General features: G+C 41.0%; 1 protein-coding gene across 4 annotated transcripts in view; it reads right to left on the minus strand.

Moving 5' to 3' along the window:
• pcx (pecanex) overlaps positions 1-14,980 on the minus strand; it is a 514,715-nt gene that overhangs the window by 409,873 nt on the left and 89,862 nt on the right. For all 4 annotated transcript variants that reach the window (XM_067155270.2, XM_067155269.2, XM_068229749.1 and 1 more), the window contains exons 4-5: positions 12,432-12,575; positions 12,200-12,351 (exon numbers count right to left, since the gene is read on the minus strand). In XM_067155270.2, the coding sequence (XP_067011371.2) occupies positions 12,200-12,351; positions 12,432-12,575 (296 nt within the window). The remainder of the gene's footprint in view (positions 1-12,199; positions 12,352-12,431; positions 12,576-14,980) is intronic.

Consider the following 14,980-nt stretch of genomic DNA (forward strand, 5'->3'; position numbering starts at 1 on the left):
ACGCATAACTACCACGGATATCTCCGTAACAAGTGGTAGCAGAGCGTGGTTGAATGGGTCTCAATTTAGCCCCTTTTGACGGCTAAAAATTGTTTTGTTCCGAACTCTAACTATTTTTTCAGTTGCTGGAATTTTTTGAGTTTTTCAAAATTGTTCTGTCACCATGCCCGGCCCTCGCGATGTTCTCCATCTTAACTATTTGCGCAAGGAGGAGTTGATCTATGAATTGACTATTAGAAATGTACAATCTGGAGGCACGGTTGCAGTTGACACAAACAAGCTTAGAGAGTCCCTAGATTTGCCCATTTCCATCCCCAATTTGGGAGAGAAAGAAATTGACGACTCTCTTTCCACGATCACGGAGAATATTACTGGGCTAGCTTCTGTAGTTAGTTTTTTTGATGAAAATGATCCTTCTCCTAATCAAATTAAGCGTGTGCAAGCTAGGCTGTTTCATTTTTCAAATAGAGTTAACGATCTGTTGCCTCTAAAGTTGAATGACGTTCAGAAGAAGGAAGCTAGTACGCTGCTTGAAAATATGTCTGAATTATCTAGCAAGGTCACTCAATTGTTAACAGGGGAGTTTCCTCCCAAAAGCGATCTACCCACCACAGTGAATGTAGGTAGCGAGGAAGAGCCTCATAAGGGAGAAGTTAATAGGAAAACCATCGCCGCTCAAACTATCTCTGCCCCATTGGACAACGAATCTGAACGCCGTGCATCGTTGAGTAACATCCGTTCTGAATTAACTTCCTTGCCATTGAAACCTTTACCTACTATGTCACCCGGGTTTAGCAGCTTGCCTCATCCATTGGCAATGTTGCTCAGAGGTATCTCTAAGTTTTCGGTTAATACCACCAGTGAAGTAATTTCATTTTTAAGATTTCTGGTTGAATTTCAGGATCATGCACTTGTGTTTTCTCTTTCTCCATGTCAAATTTTGCAAATTATCTATCCGTATGCTATTGGTATTCTCTCAGATAAAATCGTAAGAGCCATTGCCGAGCAATCATCTATTGAGGATTTCCATGCCCACTTGCTAGCTAACTTCATCCCGGCTAGGGCCAGGTCCTCCCTTATTCAGAAGTACTATTATCGTGTACAACGCTTGGATGAAAACTTGGCTGATTTCATACAGGACATTAAGTTTTATACTAGGGTGTTTGCTCTGCACTTCCCTGAGGACCAGATTGTACAAGCCATTGTAGAAGGCATTTCACCATCTTATAGGTCATATTTGTGTTTCGCGGCATGCCCGCAGACTTTCTCTGAACTTGAAGCATTGGCCGTCTCAGCGGAAGGAGTTAGGTACGCCGATTCTTTGCGTGTGGCAAAAGAACCCCCTCCTTCGTTTAGTAATACTCGGCCTCCACCTCGCCGACCAGTCACACCCCGTAAATGTTATGCTTGCGGGTCGCCTGACCATCTTCGCAATAAATGTCCATTGGTCAAAACTAGTAGGGCAAATAATGGAGCTGGTTCAGCACAAGGCTGTTTTAAATGTGGGGCTTTCTCACATATCGCCAAGAATTGCCCAAACTCGAATAGCACCCCCTCCTGCTCAACTTCTGGTGCAAATTCTACCTATGCCAATAATAAAAAGTGACTAGTGGCTTCGGCTGAGTCGACGAATCCATCTTCCCAAGACTCAGCCCCTGGTAAACAGGTTGTAAATTCAGGGAACGAGCAATTTTCAAATTTATCTTTTGAAGGTCCCAAAGAGTGTCTTAGGATTGCGGCGGATTCCCCCGCACCGGTTCCTTTTCTTAAGATCGAGTTAAATAACGAGCCTATAACAGCTCTCTTAGATTCAGGCAGTGTTTGTTCGATTATTTCGGCTGAATGGTATTCTAAATTGAAATCTGTTTGTAAACTACCTGACTATGTCTCATCTCCTGTTCAATATGTTTCGGCTAATTCATCCCCATTAGAAATTCTCGGTTCCTTATATATCAAAATTCGTATTTTTAAATTCACATGGAAAGTTAAATTGTTTGTGGCCAAGCACTTGTCTTGCCCCATTATATTGGGAGCGGACTTTATTTCTCACACTGGTCTTGTGCTCGATCTTCAGAGTAGGTCTTGCACTTTCAAATTTGCCTCTAATTGTAACATCCCTTTATTAAAGTGTAATTCTGCATTATGTTCTTCTATTTCGCCTACCCAGGATGAGATGTTGTTAGACCTTAGACATCTACCTGAGGAGCAGGCTGATAGTATTCGCAAATTGTGTCAGTAGTTTCCCGAGGTGTTCTCTGATACTCTTGGTGTTACTGACCTGATCGAATACAAAACTGAGGTCACGGATTCGATTCCTGTCCGTTTTCCACCGTATAGGCTATCTCCACCTAAAATGAAGGCTCTGAAAGAAATTATCGATCAGATGTTGAAGGATGGTATTATTAGGCCCTCTAAGTCAGCGTATTCCTCGCCTATTTTTCTAGTCCCGAAACCCCAAGGGGGCTTCAGGCCTGTCATTGATTACAGGGCTCTCAATCGGAAGGTGGTGTTACAATCTGTGCCCCTTCCCGACCTTCATTCTTGTTTTTCATGGTTTCGTAAGGCCAAGTTCTTTACTATCTTGGACTTGAATCAGGCCTATAATCAAATTCCCCTTGCCGAAGAGTCTAAACACCTTACAGCGTTTGCCACGGACTGGAATTTATATGAATACAACCGCGTGCCTTTCGGGCTCCCCACGGGAGCAGCTGTACTCACTAGGCTGCTAGATAGGGTCTTCTCCGACATCAAATTTGAGTACTTATATCACTACTTGGATGATGTCGTCGTATTTTCAGAGACTTTTGAAGAACATCTAGATCATCTGCGAGAAGTTCTCGATCGCCTTCGTAAAGCTGGGTTAACTGTTAAGTTGTCCAAGGTTGCCTTTGCTAAGCCCTCTATGTCTTTCCTAGGGCATATTGTGTCACCTGATGGTGTAGCCGTCGATCATTCTAGAACACAGGCCATCCGTGATTTTAAACCTCCCAAGGACATCAAAGGCATTGCCAGGTTCATTGGTATGGTGAATTTCTTCAGGAAGTTTATTCCTAACTTCGCTAATAGAGCGGCACCCTTAAACCTTCTTCGTAGGAAAGGCATCAAATTTGGGTGGGGACCTTCTCAACAAGCCGCTTTTGAAGACCTTAAATTAGCTCTTTGTAATGCCCCTGTACTTGCTATGCCTGATTTCTCGAAGAAATTCATCGTCCAAACCGACGCGTCGTCGTCAGCAGTAGCGGCAGTCCTTCTTCAAGAGACTGAACTAGGGAGGCGACCCATCGCCTATGCATCTAGGACTTTGTCGGCTCAAGAAGCCAAGTATTCCATCTATGAGCTCGAAGGTTTGGCAGTCTTATTCGCCTTAGAGAAGTTCCGTCTCTATCTGGAACATGTTAAATTCGACCTGGAGACAGATAATCAAGCTTTAAGCTGGGTCTTAGGTAGGCCGCGTCGTACTGGTCGTATAGCCCGTTGGGCCATCCGTATTTCTGCCTTCCAATTCGATGTCAGGCATATCAGAGGTACCGAAAATGTTGTCGCTGATGGACTCAGTCGTATGTTTTCAAACGACGTCGAGACCCAAGAACCGGTCGACAGTTCATCACCTCCCGAGTCCATACTATCTGATGTTAATGCCATCTTAACGGATGCCCCCATGCTCTTTAGGGATATCGAGAAATACCAACGTGAAGATCCGACGCTGGCTCCGATAATGGAAACCCTTTCTTCTGGGGAACATGTTGTCCCTTATGTTCTGAGGAATGGTGTTTTATGTTGCCCTTCGAGGCATGACAAGATGATGAAGGTTGTCGTTCCAGCTGTTCTTGTGCCTATGATCTTCAAGTACTATCATGAGAGCCCATTAGGGGGGCATCTTGGAATCTTTAAAACCCGTGAAAAGATTCGTGAAATGTTCATCTGGAAAGGTATGGACGGTGAAATCCGTGAACTAGTAAAGGCTTGTAAATCCTGTTTGATTAGTAAACCAACCATGTCCACCAAGGTAGGCCTTTTGTCTTCCCATCAAGCGTCGCGCCCCATGGAACGCCTGTACATTGATTATGTAGGACCCTTCCCCCAGTCAAAGGGTAATGCTAACAAGTTCATCTTTGTATGCGTAGATGGTTTTACCAGATTTTCTTGGTTATTTCCGACTAAGCTGGCTACCGCTCAGTCCACCATTACTTGCCTAAATTCTATTTTTGCTTCGTTTGGTCCGTGCCAATATATTGTATCTGATAATGCTAAGGCTTTTACATCTAATTTATTTCGTAAATTCTGTTTTGACTTATCCATCTCTCATGTAACTACTTCTGCTTATTACCCTCAACCATCTCTGGCTGAACGGGTTAATCGTAATCTCAGGTCCGCACTTATTGCCTATCATCAAGAAGATCATTCCAGGTGGGACACGTCCCTGCATTGGTTAGCTTTTGCTTTGAATTCGGCGGTTCATGAATCACATAAATTTACTCCAGCTTCTTTGATGTTCAAATTTGTTCCCAACACGCCGCTCTCTAACCTCTGGTCTCTGAGTGACATTCTACCCGAGACAATAGATCCGGATAACATTAAAGATCTTTGGAAGAAGGCTAAAGCCAATCTTAAGGTATCTCATGAAAAGGTTAGGGAAAGGTATGATCGTGGACGGAGACCCACCACTTTGAAGGTAGCTGACCAGGTGATGGTCAAGAACTTTGTTCCCGCGGGCAAGCTTGCCCCCAGATTCCATGGGCCATGCATTATTCTGGATTTCCTTACGCCGGTTACCTTATTGTTAAGTAATCCAGCCACCGAGAGGATATTTAGAGTTCACCTGTCCCAGGTGAAACCGGTGTAATTTCTGTGTTAACTTGCTTCATATTATTTTGAAAGGAATATGAAGGTTATATTTTTGTTTGAGTTTCACTTTTAAGGCTTTCTGCCCCTTCTATAATATTTTGTTTTATATGTAAGCATTTGTGTGAAACCTCCCCCGATTTGTTAAACTGCCATCCTGTCCTTGCCTCGGCCATTACCACGCTCCCGTCTCCTGCTCCAATATACACTGTGGCTTGATTGCATTAAATGCCATGGACATCTGCACGCCGCTGACCCCTCAACCTCTTCACCAAGCCTGTGCCCTCAAAATGATGATGGTCCAACAATATTCTGCCGCCTAGCTTTAATGTTTCAGTGCCCCCGCAGCCGCGCGGCGCTGTGCCGCGACTGGGTTCGAGGACGGGCCCCCTCGGCCCCAGCGAGGACGACATGTGCACGGCGAGCCGGAGCTCTCCTCCCAGCCAAGGCTGATGTGCGGCGCACGACCTGCTACTTGCCCGCAGCCTGTATATGTTCACCGCGGGCGCGGCGTGTTTCAACACCTCTGCTCCCCTCATAGTGCGGGCGAGCGGTATCTCAGGGTACTTGAGGGGTCCGAGCGGCCTCCTTTGGACGCAAGCTGCAACAGCCGGTCTGGCCATCCAACTTCATCAACATCAACTACATGGACAGTTACGATAAGCAATGACTACACTTGGGAATTCAACAGCAATATTTGGTGGACATTGCAAAACTTTTCATCACTTTTAAGTATTAAAAGGTTATCTTCAGAATTCTACTTCTACAAACTTAAAAACTATATTTCACCTGCAACAACAAAATTTTGAAACTGAATCAAACCAAATTAAGAAAATCTTATAAATTTTTTTTTTGGCAATTAATCTCCATATCTACATCAAAACTTGGACCTTGGTTTCAAACAATTTCATGTGTTACCCCGAGAGGAACTTTTGGGGGGGGAGGTCTGTACCGGGCGGTACACCTCCACACCGCTAATTCAAAATGTGCGCCAGTTGAAACTCCTCTGTCTGAACTTTATCTACGCTATTAATTCTCTACCTTCTCAGAAGATGTCACCACGTGGAATATTTTGAGTTTTTGAACTGTGTCATTTTTGATGTGTTTTTGTTTCGCTTGAAGTAAGAAGTGTGAACTTTCTCTTCTAGAGGACACTACTGAAGATCACCAATAGTGCAACCTAGTGCGGAGTCAAAGAACTATTTTGTTGGAGAAATTTTTATTTCAAATGTTTGTTCTTTGCTAAATTTCTTTCTGTTATTGTTTAAGTTGGCTGTATACCCCTCTTTTTCCCCTTGTTTTAGATTTATCCAATCCCGAATTTCTTTGAGTTATTTCCGACCAATCCGATGTATCTTCCCCCAACTTGGATATGTTTCTGTACCCTAGCCAATAAAGAATTTGCGGGAGGGTGTTTTCATTCCCCTAATGCCTCGAAACTTCTGCGAGAGGATATAAACTGCTGATTTTTGGGTCTCCGGGCCACTTCTGTTCCATCTTTCAGTGTATTAAGTACATAGCAGGAGGCGGGAAGCGCCTCTTTCCTCGGCAGCGGTCAACAACAAGGTAATGGCCGATTAATAACTTCTTTCTTTGCTAGCTCAGCAGTTTAACTCTCGGGGCGGGTTCTAAGCTTTCCACCATGTAACCGTTTCCTAAATGTAACTACTCTTTTCATTTATTCTCTTTTAAAGCTACATACTGGGATAGAGAGTGCTAACCCTCTCGAGTTCCCACTCATATTGTTTTGAGGTGAACTTATTTTTCTCAACCTATTCTTCAATAACGTAAAACAAATTGTTCTCTTCTTAAGTCACCTCTTTAGTATGGGATTAGCCCTTGTATTAACGGCCTAGTGCCAAGTAGGTCTTAATCAAAGTGTATTAGGAGTGCAAGTTCGCCTCCTCTCAAATTGTTATTTTAGAGGTCATTTAATTAACCTGCCTTTTCATTTAATAGACCTCAGTAGATTGGGTATTTTACCCCTGTGTTTATGTCAGTTGAGGACAACTTGAAGGTGGAGTTTGGTGTGGCCTGGGAGAGGCTTAAATTTGAGAGCGAGTGGCTCTTTTGAAAATTGAGTGTTGTACGCCTCGTGGAGGCTTTTCAGTGTAATTTGGAGCAAGGGCTCCTAGGCATGAATGGGGTTTTCTGCCCCTCTGTTGAAACTTGTGTTTGGGGTAAAACTGAGCTGATTGCCCAAGCAGTGTAAAGTCAGGGCGCGAAGCCCAAATTCTGTAAATATTGTAACTACCCTTTTGATTTGCTACCTTGTACCTGCCATGCTTGTTATTTCTTTGTTTTTGAAAAGAAAATATAACCTTGTTAAATTTTACATTAACTTTGATTCCGTAGTTTGAGACCCGTTCACGCCCGCACCTTCTTTCACGCATAACTACCACGGATATCTCCGTAACAATAATAATAATAAATACCACCAATCTGGTGTCTACCGTATCAAGTGTAACAACTGTGACACAAGTTATATGGGACGTACAGGCAGAAACTTCACCATCCGCTACAATGAACATATAAATGCAGTAAAACACAACCATTTCTCATCAATAGGCCAACATGTAGAAGAATCTAAGCATAGTTTCACGGACATCAATAACGATATGACGATATTAAACATAAACACTAAGGGCCCCTGCTGAACATAACCGAAGATTTCTATATTTCTCTGGACCAATACGCTAATCCCAATCATAACATTAACGACATAACATAGAAAACTAGCATCATCTTTGATAAAGCCATTCCAGCATTAAAGAACGACTATCTCAAAATAGTAAACACGCCCTAACAACCCGACGAATCACAAGCCTGACCCCACCCCTACCTCCACAATAGCCACTCCACCTTCCCCTTCCACCTACATCCCTCTCCACAGCTAACATGAGGCCCCAGACGCACTCGTAGTAGAGCACAGCAAGTCTCCAAACATATCGCTACACGACCTCCACAACAACAATAGTAAGTACTCTTTTCATTTCCGTACATACACCGGGCGTTCCTTCATACACCTACTATACTTATATTAGCTTATCTTTACAGATAACAACCACTTACTGAACATAGACGAGAGAGGTGTCGCCACCAACAGCTCGTAAATTTAAACTTAAGTCTTGCAGTTTATCACAAAAAACTTACTGAAGTACATCAACAGTTGGATTACATAGTACTCCAAAAAAATTTTCATGACAAGGGTTCTTACCACGTATCAATATGACGTATATCAGCCATAGAACAATCTCGAAGATCACCTTAATCAACTAAATCAACATGATACAGAAGCACAAGAACCACAAAGAAGATTGAAGAATGAAATCTACGCAATACGAACTCAAATTTTAATAAGCGTTTTAACATACATATACCATATTTTAATGTGTTTAAATTTTTTAAGTATTTTATACTATGTTTAATGTGTTTAATTGTACTCATGTCCAATGTACACTCAATAGGTTTTAATTTATTGTAACTTTCACCACCACCTTTGATCACATATTTTAACCTCACATTACTGCAATATATTTTATTTCCATTCCCCATTAGACATCCGGATGATCTAACATAACATCTTTGTGATTTTGTCTAATGGCTGTATTATAATTATGTACTAGCTGAAGATGGCCATGAAAGGCCGAAACCGGTACTAGTGTAAAATCCATTTACAATAAATAAGTATTGATTGGTGGAACACTTTTCTTGTCTATACACTGTCACAAAGATATTACTGATTAGAGGATCCGGATGTCTAATGGGGTTAAAGATAAAATGTTTTGTCTATATGGGGTTGAAATAGTATCTATGACCAATGTGGCAGTGAAAGGCTACAGTAAACTAAAAACTTATTGCATATACATTAAACACATTGAACACATTAAACATATTAAAATGCACAAAACATAGTATAAAACACTTGATAAGTTTAAACACACTAAAACGTAAGGTACACGTATGTTAAAACACTTAAAATTTGAGAGTCCATGCTCTATGGAGTTCCTTCTTCAAGCCTTCTTGTAATTCTTGCACCTCTGTGTCTACGTTGATTTGGTTGCATAAAATTATCTTTGGAAATGTTCTATTTGGCTAGTATATGTCATGTCTGTTCATGGCGAAAACCCTTGTCATAAGATTGGAAAGTACTGTTGTGGTTCCACTGTTGATATATTTTTTGGTGAGTTTTAAGGCAGACTGTAAAGTATTGAGTTTTAAATTCGATTAAAAGGAGTTTGTTAGTAGTGACCTCTCTCTTGTCTGTATTCGTGTTGTGGATTTGCTGAAGTATAGTGTGAGTTTGAAGGAATGTCTGAAGTTGTGTGTGGAGGTGAGATGGGTACTTACTGCTGTTGTTGTCGAGGTCGTGTGGCGGCGTCTTTAAGAGCTTGCTGCATACTACTGCGAGTACGTCTGGGACTTGTGTTGGCTGTGGCGATAGATAGATAGATAGATAGATAATGCCTTTATTGGTGGCGAAGTTAGGGCTCAAGGCCCTCTCTTACACTTAACCGCTAGAAGAGTATACATGTACATAACTTATACAGTACAATAAAACAAGTGTAAGGGTAGAGGCTATTGTAGGGGTAGGGGTAGGGTTAGGCTTGTGATTCGTCAGTCTTTTGAGGCGTGCTGTGTTCTGTTTGTTTACTGTTTTAAGATAGTCATTTTTTAATGCAGGAATGGCTTTATAAAAAATGACAGTTTTTTCTGTAATGTCATTAATATTGTGATTAGGACTGGCGTATTGGTCTAGGGAAATATAGAAATCTTCGCTTATGTTGAGGAATATAACTAAGTGGAAATTAAGAAATCTTACTTGGAGTGCATCTCAGAGGAGAGATGTGTTCACCGCCATGTCCAGGAACACACCATTCCGCCCCAAAAAGTACATTTATTTTTATAACCTAATGAAAAGTATTACACACCATTTCATTTCTGAAGCAGCTACTTGCATTGCTATTGGCCAATGTAAAGTGGCATGTGATGTCGTTCCCGTCAATAATGTTACTCATAATCCGTTACCAACCCCAGCACAATAAAAGTGCAAGTAAATGTAACATGTTAAGGAATCAATGTACAATCCTATCCTAACGTCTGCATGGCAAGAACCAGTCCAGACCAATCGTGTTTCCACACGAAACTAGAGACCCAGGGCTGCATCGTGGCTTCTAACCTGGGGGCGTATGCCTTTTCTTGTCCCTATATCACTGGTCTTGTTCAGGTCCTATCGTAACGTCCGCACGGCAAGAACAGCTCCTCACCAATCACGTAACAATAGTCAACACCACCAGCTATCGAAGCTCCAATCAATCATTAGTTCCTAAGTACAGAGGTTGGCAGCACTCCACCGCCTGAAAACATCCTTCCCGAGAAGGCCGCGAGCGTGTAAACAAACGACAGTCGTTCCGCAGATGTGAAAGTTTTGTCCAACGGACTGGAGTAATGATGAGATTGATTAGAGAGTTCAAAAGACATGGTTTGACCCTTTCCCACAGACTATCTTTAACTCACTGTCCGGTAAAACCTAGAGTAATAGTTTGCTTATCAGGTATATTTGTGGAGTACCTTCAATAAATAATAAATAATTTATTCTGTAAAAACCACTTAAGATTATCACTTTCAAATTTTGTAACAATAGAAAAAACACTATAGTTATTCTAAAATGATACCATGAGATCATCTAATTACAGGCAGGACCCCCCCCCATTCAGAACGATACATCAAAAACCATCCATTACGATGCATAATGTTAAATTGCTTGTTCTTAAAGTCAGTCCGAATTGCTCGACCTGAAGGGGCTCTAATGCAGAGAACTCAACTGATTATGTGCAGTTATGTTGCTGCAATGTGTTTACATTCAGTCAGCTGTCTGTTCTATCTAAGAAAACTTATAAAAGTACACTATTTTAGGATTCGATGCATGCCAGTTGTATCTAGGAAGCATAGGTAATTCACTGGTTCCAAGAAGTTATATGTTTAGCAGACAGATTGCAGAGGAAGTCTGTTTGAATGTCCAGTACGCTTTACTACGCAACACGCGGGAAAGAGTTAAACATCAGCAAAGCTAAGGTGGACATGAAGGTACAGACAGAAGATGATTATTCAGTAATCATGCTAAATGGCACAAAGCTGGACAAAGCTGTAGAATTTAAGTATTTGGGAATTCCAGTGTCAAAAGATCACTTAGTCTAATATGAGTGAACAACTGCATGAGCAAAGCAATACACTTTTATCTGCAAGTTAGAGAGCCACTGTGGGATAAGCAAGTACTGCTGAAAACCTACATGACAATGTATAAGTACTGTTTACGGCCCCATCCTGGATACTACCACAATGATGAGAAAGGAAAACTTAAAATTCTAATCAGGAGAAATGAAGTTGCTACGAGCCTTGATTCAGAAGATCAGGAAAGACAGTGAGAAGAAGTGGAAATAGGAGAGACTACCACACAGGATCCAGAAGGCAAGACTGAAGAGATCTAGTCTCATAAAAAGCATAATGTATAAAAGATCGTAAGAAGGGATCAGAAGAGCAGTGTGCAGACATGGATAAAAATGGACTGATTTAGAGAAGAATGTACAGGAAAGAGGGATGTGAAAGGAGAGGGACTCATACACCGCAACTGATGACAATATTCTCCATAACATCCAAACACAGACTGATTTCTACCTCATCAGTCAGGTTGAATAGCTGCTGAACTGAAGTCCAGTGGTAACTGAAGGTACTCAAATACATCAGTCTCGTGTCAGTAGAAACAAAAACTACACAACAGTCATCCACCCTGAAGTCCTTTATACTAGGAAAAGGCTAAGTGAAAAAATGGAAGTCGGAGAGAAGAATTCTCAGAAAGATCACAGTCCCAAAAGTGGAAGATGAGGAATGCCAGAGACATCACAATACAGAACTCTACACCCTCTGACTGTCCCAGGAGGAGCAGCTTTCTATGGAGATGTGGAAGATTGTCTCGCAACATCCTGTTCAACTTTTGGTGAAACAAAAAATTCCAGGGACTGAGAAGGACCTAAAGGAATTGGGGCTGACAGTCTAACAAAACAGACAGATCCTGAAGAAAGTCTTTGGTTTCCAGGAAAACCTCCTGAAGAAGAAAGGTGCCCCCCCCCCGATCAGAGGAAAGAAAGGAGTTACACCAGGAGAAGATGAGACTGAACAAGCATGGCTCCAAGTACACCCATTCGAAAGAAGAAGAAACATAGGAGACTCAATACACTCTTTCACTGTCACACCACGTATCCTAGTTCCATGTGTAAACAGTAGAACACTATCACATTTTATGCTGGAACATTAGCTGCTCCAGTATTCGGAAATTACAAGGTTAAGCAAACTATCTTACCACAGAGGCCAAAGAAGGTCGCGGCTCACTCCGCTCCTCCTGTGAGTCCGTAGACGATGTCTGGTGAGAGAGCTTCATCCTCCGCCTGAGCGTTTTGTCCTCCCCAACCGACATGTCCCGTGAGCGCTGCTGCTGCTGTTTGCTACGTTTCTCTATGGATACAACACAGAAATATATCAACAATCCTGGCAGATGCAATGAATGTAAGTCTGGGAACATGCACCGTCCTCACCTTGCAGCTTGTTACGGAGCCGCTCGTGGTCCGCCTGGGTGCACTGTTCGGCGCGGTGGACACTCACCTTCTCGACGACAGGCCGCAGAGCCACTTCTTCGCTGCTCTCCGAACTGTTCTTGCGGTGAACATCCACCTTAAGGTCTGGAACACACACCAATACAGTGTAGTATCTCTGGACTGCAGGACTGACAGTGCACATATAATAATATGACCACAGCCTTCAGGAAAACAGAATATCAGATTCGGTCATAGTATTTTACCCAGCAATTCCAAGTACAGTAGAATCTCGACGCATCGTTCCCAGAAATGTTGTTTTCCCATATTCATCATTCAATTTATTCGGTCCCAAAAATGTTCCATATAAATCAATGTTAAATTTCCCCACATCTATCGTTCCTCAAACTATCGTTTTATTGCATCGATCATCAAAAAATTATTTGTTCTCAGCCATAATTTTCCCACATAGATCGATCGTATGTAAGAAAAATATATGCAAAAGTTTTTTTAATTTAGAGAGACTGCTCAATATTCTTAGCATATAATAGCGGCAACCTGTTACGCGAAAATGTAAGAGAACAAGAATCTTGTAGGCTGGAGTGCTGTACGCAACCTCACTACGAGCCTGCTCAACCCACTAACCGACCCCTAGAAATATTCTTATTTACAAGAATTAAAACGCAGGCAGTGTAAGACTCAAATTTGCCACCATTTTCTGTGATGGTATTCGCTGGCTAGGGCTGCCAACTTAAATGAGAAAATCATGCAGTGCGCCGGATATGTTTTAATTAGCCACAGGGTGATTAATCACGTTGTACCTTGTGGAGTGTGTGGGATGCTAGAGGCCTGTTGAGCGCTTTCTTGCCCTCTGTCCAATAGTCTTGCTACAAGCCGGACTAATAATCTTTACTCGCAGCCTAGTCTAGCAACTAGGCCGCTGTGGCATCGTCTGAGCCAAACTGCGGGAGCCGCACCGTGTTGGGTACCTAACCTATCATTCGCGAAGGATCTACGGAATATTTTCCTAAATACAGGTTATTGCTGTAATATCCATATATATCTTTAATTTGCAATAAGAGAACTGAACTTTAAGGTTTTCAATTATTATGAAATGTGTAAAGAAAAGTGATACAAAATGGCGTAAAAGTCATACTTTTTATTTTCATCGGGTAGGCATATTTCATGGTTGCAATATTTTGTATATAGGCATCTTCAGCCACTGCCTTAACCTTGAAATAAAATCAGGCACCTGATTTACATATAAATAAAATAAAACTAATTTTTAAAAAGCCTTGGAGACTTGAACTAAAATTAACATATGATAAAAGAATTGTACAATGTTGGTTTTAAAGATATTGAAATGAGTAAGAAGTTTACAATTGGTGAAAGTATGTGCAATATTGATATTAGAAGGCGACAGTCTGTCATAAACAAGCTGTTAGATTGTTGACCGACCAGCAGTTACAATTAGACAATGACGAAAATGACGATCAAAATCGTATTTATTCAAAAAATAATGTCGAAGGATGGTCAAGTGACCTGTAATTATTTGTTTACATGAGATAAAAGTCGAAAGTCAATGGCGCATGGTGAAGTTGTGGTTCACTTTGATGAAAAAATACGAAGTTGTAGTTGAAGGTTAATGAACGATATTTAAATTGGACCTCTATGGACCATCTGAATTTGATGTGATGCTAAAACGTTAAGAATATGGGGTTTATTGACATTCTAGTCGAAAAGGCAATGTGACAGTTGCATCATCTGACGATGGTGAGGGTAACTTGTTATTGATGACTGTCGACTTCTTACTACGAGTGTTATAGCTGTAAGTTTGTGTTGGAGGGGGATCTGTTTGTTACAATATTCTTAAGATATAACAGTAGTCGCCTTATATCAGCCGCGTTGGAGTCACAGTCGCAAGTTTTGACGTAAAATAAGTACTCTCAATATACCTAGTTTAAATTTTATTATTTCTTAACTAAATATCTCACCAAAACACTGTAATTGACAAAATCAAAATTTACCCAAGATGGAAAATTTAAAAATTTTAAAATTACTTTTTACTTTTTACGACGTAGGCAAAATCTTATTACAGATCATAAGAGATTCTCTGCAAATTATACAGTTGCATTTATAACTGAAATCCCTACGACGAATTTTTCAGAAAAGTTTTATGTATTCCAGATATTTATGGATGACTAACGATTATAAATATTCCTACTACAGAAAGAATTCCAAACTATTTGCTGTTAGCTACACTGTGTTTTCATATAAAGCTTGCACAGTAATTATTCTATTCACAGAACAATTACGTTTAGAAAAAATCTTGTATTAAGGATTTTAAAAATAGAACAAGGATGTAATTGACAAATATAAGCACATATACATTTTTTTACTTACAATATTATCCAGCTGTTAATGTGAACCTCTTACTCACAGTGTTAAATAGAGCAGAATTTCGACAACACATAGGGAACGGTTAATGAAAAGAAAAATGGATAATCCATATCATCAGTTTTAATGGACTGCAGTGGCAGCGCGTGACTTTC

The sequence above is a fragment of the Anabrus simplex genome, chromosome 11, assembly GCF_040414725.1.
Source record: "Anabrus simplex isolate iqAnaSimp1 chromosome 11, ASM4041472v1, whole genome shotgun sequence".
In the NCBI taxonomy this organism is placed as follows: Eukaryota; Metazoa; Arthropoda; class Insecta; order Orthoptera; family Tettigoniidae; genus Anabrus; species Anabrus simplex.